The sequence below is a fragment of the Mus caroli genome, unplaced genomic scaffold (assembly GCF_978045245.1).
Source record: "Mus caroli unplaced genomic scaffold, Mus_caroli_1 scaffold_6, whole genome shotgun sequence".
NCBI lineage: Eukaryota > Metazoa > Chordata > Mammalia > Rodentia > Muridae > Mus > Mus caroli.
In genome coordinates, this window is record NW_028227261.1 from 116,801 (window position 1) to 124,414 (window position 7,614).

Below are 7,614 nucleotides of genomic sequence, written 5' to 3' on the forward strand. Positions count from 1 at the left end.
TTCTTCTCTAGCCTCCATACCTCAACAATACTTTATGTGTCTTGTGGCATATAACATATAACAAATATATTAAATACATATTTAACAGTTATCCTTCCCTGCAGACTGGTTTCCCACTTTTTTTACGAGAGCTGCAACAGGAACCACAGCTGCTGTGGCCACAGCCAGAGCCACCACTGTGAGCCGACTGCCTGCCTCTTCTGTCACCCCACGAGTCTACCCCAGTTACACCAGCCGGCCTATTGGCAGAACTACAGCACCACTAACCACTCGCCGGCCACCAACCACTACCACCAGTATTGACCGACCTCGGACTCCAGGCCCGCAACGGCCCCCAAAGTCCTGTGATTCCCAACCTTGCCTCCATGGAGGTACCTGCCAGGACCTGGATTCTGGCAAGGGTTTCACCTGCAGCTGTACTGCAGGCAGGGGTGGCACTATCTGTGAGAAAGGTAAGGTCACCCAGTGCTGGAGGGTTTGGGGTTATGGCCAGAGGGTGTAGCCCTCTTAGGCACTAGCTCAACTCTGTCTATCTATCTCCTGCAGTGCAACTCCCCTCTGTGCCAGCTTTTAAGGGCCACTCCTTCTTGGCCTTCCCCACCCTCCGAGCCTACCACACGCTGCGTCTGGCACTAGAATTCCGGGCACTGGAGACAGAGGGACTGCTGCTCTACAATGGCAATGCACGTGGCAAAGATTTCCTGGCTCTGGCTCTGTTGGATGGTCATGTACAGTTCAGGTGGGCATGTACACAGGCATGGCTTCTGTAGGTCAGATGGCCTGTGTGGTGGCAGGGACCACCCCAGACCTTCTGAATCTAGGAAGTCTGGTGGGCTATGGGTGAGATGAGGTAGGCCAGGCTTATGGGAGGTCTGAACCAACATCCTAAGCAGGGGTTCCTTTGTTTAGGTTCGACACAGGCTCGGGGCCAGCGGTGCTAACAAGCTTAGTGCCAGTGGAACCAGGACGGTGGCACCGCCTCGAATTGTCACGGCATTGGCGGCAGGGCACACTTTCTGTGGATGGCGAGACTCCTGTTGTAGGTGAAAGTCCCAGTGGCACTGATGGCCTCAACTTGGACACGAACCTCTATGTGGGTGGTATCCCAGAAGAACAAGTTGCCATGTGAGCAGAAATAGGCTGGGACTGACTGGGCCCCTGGTCTCTGACTCTGTAATAAATGATGGGTAATAGAGGAATGGGTGTGGATGGTAGCTGTAACTTTGGCCTCAACCGATCTCCTGACCCTCTATTAATTCTTGCAGTGCTATCCATGGTAGCATACCTTTGGTGGGACCTGTGAAGGTGGCTATCCCTGACCTTCAGCCCTGACCCTTGACCCTCATACCCACCTCCTGATTCTGTCTTGTTATTGAGCTGGCCACCCTGTGAACACAGTAAAGAGAGTAGGCATAGGGGCATTCCTGATCCCTAGCCGTGGTTTATGGGCCGTGTTAGTATTATAGCTGAGTGTGAGAGGATGCCTCTGACTGACCCCTCCTGGTATCAGGGTGCTTGATCGGACCTCTGTGGGCATCGGCCTGAAAGGATGCATTCGTATGTTGGACATCAACAACCAGCAGCTGGAGCTGAGCGATTGGCAGAGGGCTGTGGTTCAAAGCTCTGGTGTGGGAGAATGTGGAGACCATCCCTGCTCACCTAACCCCTGCCATGGCGGGGCCCTCTGCCAGGCACTGGAGGCTGGCATGTTCCTCTGTCAGTGCCCACCTGGCCGCTTTGGTGAGAACTAGCCTGGTGCCTGGGAAGGAATCTAGGTGTTGTGGGAAGAGACGTGTTTCCTGGAACCGCTATCCAATCTCCCCTCAGGCCCAACTTGTGCAGATGAAAAGAACCCCTGCCAACCAAACCCCTGCCATGGGGCAGCCCCCTGCCGTGTGCTTTCCAGGGGTGGGGCCAAGTGTGAGTGCCCCCTAGGACGCAGTGGTTCCTTCTGTGAGACAGGTAAGGTCAAAGAACTGCTGGGGAAGGATAAGGGGTTAGGGTCAAATTCTTGGGTTGATTTGGGATCTGGTGTAAGATCCAGTTAGGGTTGTATTTGATCATTTAGATGCATTAGTAGGGAAACCAGGGCCTGCAATCTTGTTTTGACATCTCTTTGGCCCTCCATAGTCCTGGAGAATGCTGGCTCCCGGCCCTTCCTGGCTGACTTTAATGGCTTCTCCTACCTGGAACTGAAAGGCTTGCACACCTTCGAGAGAGACCTAGGGTTAGTAGGGAAGGAGGATTAAGGGAAGGGAGCTAACCTGATGAGGAGACGGTGACACACTCCCACAACTCCACATGACCCCAGGGAGAAGATGGCACTGGAGATGGTGTTCTTGGCTCGTGGGCCCAGTGGCTTACTCCTCTATAATGGGCAGAAGACAGATGGCAAGGGGGACTTTGTATCCCTGGCCCTGCATAACCGGCACCTAGAGTTCCGCTATGACCTTGGCAAGGGGGCTGCAATCATCAGGTGGGCATATGGGATCGAGACTAGGCATTAACCAGGGTTGGCTTAAGACATTCTGCACAGATCACAAGGAGGACCTGAATGACTACCTGAGGTTGGGATGACAGTATCTATACCAGGGGTATATGCCAGTGCCACTTGGGCTCTGGGTGAGCAGAGGCCAAAGTCTACTCATACCTTTTTGCAGGAGCAAAGAGCCCATAGCCCTGGGCACCTGGGTCAGGGTATTCCTGGAACGAAATGGCCGCAAGGGTGCCCTTCAAGTGGGTGATGGGCCCCGTGTGCTAGGGGAATCTCCGGTGAGTATCCAGGACATGAGGAAGGTCTAGACCTCCCACACCCTGTTCCCATCACCTCCCTTCCTCCTCCCTGGGGGCTTCACAGACCCTGATAGCCACCTCTCACAGAACTATTTTCTCTGTCTGCCCTGTGCCTCGGTCTGTCTCCTTTTTGCTCCCACTGCTCTCTGGCTCTTGCTCTGCAACCCCCCCACCTGCTCTCCGGATGTCAGAAATCCCGCAAGGTACTGTTGACCTCTTACCCAACTCAACTCACCATCTTTTGTACCCATTCCTAGAGTAGCCCTTTCCCACTAAGGCCCAATCTGCCATTTCTGTGTGATTAATACTGCCTCCTAGATAGTTTGGGGTAGGTGTGGGGCACCAAGCAATTGGGCGTACTCCAGCCAAGTGGGTGGATCATACATGACCCTTTACCCCATGTCTCCTGTAGGTCCCACACACCATGCTCAACCTCAAGGAGCCTCTCTATGTTGGGGGAGCTCCTGACTTCAGCAAGCTGGCTCGGGGGGCTGCAGTGTCCTCTGGCTTTGATGGTGCCATCCAGCTGGTACGGAGATGGGCACCAGCCAGGTTTCTCCACGGTGGGGTGGAGAGGGTTATTGTATGAGGGGATTATGTCCCAGGTGAGGGTTGTCTCATTAAGGTGCTCCCTCCTCTCTTCTTCAGGTGTCTCTAAGAGGCCATCAACTGCTGACTCAGGAGCATGTGTTGCGGGCAGTAGATGTATCGCCTTTTGCAGACCACCCTTGTACCCAGGCCTTGGACAACCCCTGCCTTAATGGGGGCTCCTGTATCCCGAGGGAAGCCACTTATGAATGCCTGTGTCCTGGGGGCTTTTCTGGGCTGCACTGCGAGAAGGGTGAGCACTGGCAGCCCAGGGCTGAGACTTGACATGGCCTGGAGATCTCACCTGAGGCCCATTCCATCCCATCTGTCTCCCAGGGATAGTTGAGAAGTCAGTGGGGGACCTAGAAACACTGGCCTTTGATGGGCGGACCTACATCGAATACCTCAATGCTGTGATTGAGAGGTAACATGCAGTCAGGAGCCAGGCACTCCCTCTACCCTTGGCTATCCTGTCTGGTCCTGTCTGTGCATGCCATGCAGGGTATCCCTCTCAGCTCTGGCCAGGAGGGAAGGCCCAGAATCTACCCTACCCCCTTCCTTCTCACTATCTCTGTCTCTTTGTTTACAAGCGAGCTGACCAATGAGATCCCAGCGTAAGTAGGCTCTTGGCTCTAGTCATACCTTGGCACTCACTCATATCCATGCTTTGCTCCTAGCATTACAATCTTGAGCCCTATTAAAGGTAGACTTTCTACCCTGGATGGAGGATGGGGTTAGAGCCTGTTCATATATTGTCAGGCTCAGCTTCCTGCCTTGGAAGTGATCAGTCCTCTACCTAGGATATACCTGCCAAGGGCCATCACCCACACCACTGAGGCTATACTGCAAGTGTGATTTTGTGCGTGTGTATACATGTATACATGGTATATACTAGGTATGTACTTGGGTGTGTATCTGATTTATGGGTATGTATGTAGTATATCTACATATGCCCATATGTGCTTTGTGACATGCACATGTGTATGTAAGTGTGAGTTTGTGTAGATGTGTGTACATGTATGCAAATGTGTATGGTGTTTGTGTGGTATGTGTGTGATGTATGTGTATGCACAGAGATGGTCGTGTATATGCTAGGGCATCTCCAGGGCTGCTGCCATCAGAAGAGCCTTTGTGATTCCATATCACCAGTGCCTCTCTCCTTGAACTACCCACTAGGGCATGTCCCCAACATATGTGTTTCATAAGGGTCACTGCCAAAGCCCTTTGGGAAGGGCCATTGATACTCTGGAATTATGCTTGCTCTTCCTCTCATCTGCACATGTTTACAAAGGGGATTTTGGCCTGCATTCAGCTTGTCTTGTCTCCTGCTTACTGCTTCCCTCTCTTCCTGCTTCTAAGCCCTGAAACTCTGGATTCCCGGGCCCTTTTCAGGTAAGCACATGGCAGTACTTGAGAGACCCAGCACATTACATTGCCATGTGCTTGCCTCTTGTCTGCCATCTCTCTGATCAACTTTGTCTAGTTGACCTTGTCTATTGTCTCTCCTTTGTTGCAATTTTGGTGTTAGCCCTGCCCACTCAGTTGCCTGGGTCTGAACACCAGCTTCTGGTCTCTATGATAGTAGTTCAAGCTTTTGTGCTCTAACAGTACCCACACTTATCCCACTCCTTGCCTACTACCCTGGAAGCCCTTGACCCATCCTTTTACTTTTTAGTGAGAAGGCACTGCAGAGCAACCACTTTGAACTGAGCTTACGCACTGAGGCCACTCAGGGGCTGGTGCTGTGGATTGGAAAGGTCGGAGAACGTGCAGATTACATGGCTCTGGCCATTGTGGATGGGCACCTACAACTGAGCTATGACCTAGGTTCCCAGCCAATTGTGCTGCGCTCCACTGTGAAGGTCAACACCAACCGCTGGCTTCGAGTCAGGGCTCACAGGTCAGTGAAGTCCACTGAGAACAACATAGGTAGTGGATTAAACTTATGCTCATGAACAGCCTGACTCAAGGTTTGTTAGTGAAAAGGGGAAGAGGGAACAGTAAGACACAGGAGAAGCAACCAGCCACTGTCTGCCAGGATAACATATAGTGTTACTTTCAGGGTGTGGTATCTACAAGGCATATGATGGAGAAAATGTGGTATCTAGGTCTTAGAGGAGGTAAGAAGGATGCTCTCAACAGCTTTGTCTCACACATCCCCTAGGGAGCACAGGGAAGGTTCCCTTCAGGTGGGCAATGAAGCCCCTGTGACTGGCTCTTCCCCGCTGGGTGCCACACAATTGGACACAGATGGAGCCCTGTGGCTTGGTGAGTGTTTGGAACTGGCCAGGGGAGGGGATACCCAAGGCTCTCAAACTATATGATGGGTAGATTGTCCTGGAGCTGACATCTGGAGTGGCTCATCTGGATAACAGATGGGCTATCCAGGGCAGGGCAGCACCCCTCTTCTTCATTAGCCTTGCAGATCTTAGTTTGTACACATGTATAGCACCCCACTGGTAGTCAGGTGCTGGTGGGCCCCATATGTTAGCATCACTGCCTGCTAATCTGTTATCTGTCCTGTAGGAGGCCTGCAGAAGCTTCCTGTGGGGCAGGCTCTACCCAAGGCCTATGGCACGGGTTTTGTGGGCTGTCTGCGGGACGTGGTAGTGGGCCATCACCAGCTGCATCTGCTGGAGGACGCTGTCACCAAACCAGAGCTAAGACCCTGCCCCACTCTCTGAGCTGCCACTAGAGCTGCCACCTTCCCTACTGTAATTATTTTCTATTTTTGTAAACTTGTTGCATTTTTATATGATTTTCTTGACTGCACGTTGGCCAGAAGGACTGCTGGCCTGGCCTCCTTTCCGTCCGGGCAGCTGTGCTGCAGAGACAAAGTGGTGCTGAGGGACTCATAAGTAGGCCGTAGCACCTCGAGCCCTGGACTTTGAAGGCAGCCTTAGGACACACTCCTCTGCCTAAGGCACCATGCCTCAGTCCCTTGCACTGTATGTTCCTATATGTCTACTTGCATTGATCCTTTGGGTTTCCTGGCCCATTGCTAGGCACTGTTCGTGTGTTATTAATGTGTTATTGGATGAGAACTGTGTCCCTGAGCAGGAGGGGGCTGTTGGGGTTGAGGGGGCCTTCATTAAACCAAGTAACATTGGGTCCTTTTTAGGTTCCCACTTAAGCTGCTCTCCTGTGTGTGCTGAGGGCCAACTTCACCCCAGGCTAGCCTGGACCCGTAGTGCTCCCTGTGACAATACTGTGATATCGAAAAACTGATAATAATTGGGACATCATCCTACTTCCCAAAATGTGTTTGCCTGTCCCTGGAGGCTGGAAACAGAAGCCAGGCTACATCTAAGTTGCCCTGACTGGCCTTCAGCTGGCCTTACCCACTTCTTCAGTTACCCTGAACATGGGGAGTGCATCACTGTAGGGTGTGGCTGACCTCCATTGCTTACCTGCCTGAGTAGCCAGCTGCATCCGTCTCTCAAAGATATCTAGCCAGACTCCTAACCATGTTCTTCAACCATTGATTTTGTTTTATTTCTGATGTGGAAGTGTGGTCATTGCTGGTTTAACTCACAGCAACTATTATTTGGTCTAATGTGAGGGCAACCCTCAATTGGTCCATTGTGATGATGATCATCCTCATCTGAGTGACAGTTACTACCCAGGGACAGGTACAGGAAGGCAGAGATCACTATAGAGCCAAAAATGACTGAAACTGAAGCAACCATCTGCTTCTCCATTCCCTATCTTTAATGTCCAGCACATTGGGAGAAAAACTAAACAAATCTGGGATGGGGGCAGTCTGACCTTCTTCCTGCTTCGGTGATCCGAGGCTAGAGGGAGCTGCATGGTATCTTGTTACTAACTCAGTATGTGTCAATGTCAAATACCATGAAATAAAGTCTGAAAACCTTAAAATAGGGACTGTGTTTGTACTTACCAGCCTGGTGGCTTCTTGCTCAGATTCGTGAGGCACAGACTTTAAGCTCTCCTGTCTCTTGGTGGAGAAAGTAGAACCTGTAATCAGCTTCCAAACGCTGACACCATTGCATACACTAGCAAGATTTTGCTGAAAGGACCCAGATATAGCTGTCTCTTGTGAGACTATGCCGGGGCCTAGCAAGCACAGAAGTGGATGCTCACAGTCAGCTATTGGATGGATCATAGGGCTCCCAATGGAGAAGCTAGAGAAAGTACCCAAGGAGTTAAAGGGATCTGCAACCCTATAGGGGGAACAACATGATGAACTAACCAGTACCCCGGAGCTCTTGT

At 51.7% G+C, this 7,614-nt stretch overlaps 1 protein-coding gene across 9 annotated transcripts in view; it reads left to right on the forward strand.

The window, feature by feature from the left end:
* The window catches only part of Agrn (agrin), a 32,286-nt gene extending 25,026 nt beyond the window's left edge, over window positions 1–7,260 (forward strand). For 4 of the 9 annotated variants that reach the window (XM_029476206.2, XM_085838504.1, XM_029476209.2 and 1 more), the window contains 17 exons: window positions 105–452; window positions 547–739; window positions 910–1,125; window positions 1,511–1,740; window positions 1,828–1,962; window positions 2,131–2,227; window positions 2,312–2,476; window positions 2,661–2,772; window positions 2,985–2,996; window positions 3,206–3,322; window positions 3,442–3,634; window positions 3,718–3,805; window positions 3,972–3,995; window positions 4,741–4,773; window positions 5,057–5,281; window positions 5,546–5,649; window positions 5,908–7,260. In XM_029476206.2, the coding sequence (XP_029332066.1) occupies window positions 105–452; window positions 547–739; window positions 910–1,125; window positions 1,511–1,740; window positions 1,828–1,962; window positions 2,131–2,227; window positions 2,312–2,476; window positions 2,661–2,772; window positions 2,985–2,996; window positions 3,206–3,322; window positions 3,442–3,634; window positions 3,718–3,805; window positions 3,972–3,995; window positions 4,741–4,773; window positions 5,057–5,281; window positions 5,546–5,649; window positions 5,908–6,065 (2,450 nt within the window). In that variant the 3' untranslated portion in view covers window positions 6,066–7,260. The remainder of the gene's footprint in view (window positions 1–104; window positions 453–546; window positions 740–909; window positions 1,126–1,510; window positions 1,741–1,827; window positions 1,963–2,130; window positions 2,228–2,311; window positions 2,477–2,660; window positions 2,773–2,984; window positions 2,997–3,205; window positions 3,323–3,441; window positions 3,635–3,717; window positions 3,806–3,971; window positions 3,996–4,740; window positions 4,774–5,056; window positions 5,282–5,545; window positions 5,650–5,907) is intronic. The other 5 variants (XM_021159870.3, XM_029476210.2, XM_029476208.2 and 2 more) reach the window with 4 other exon arrangements.
* The last annotated feature ends 354 nt before the right edge of the window (window positions 7,261–7,614 follow it).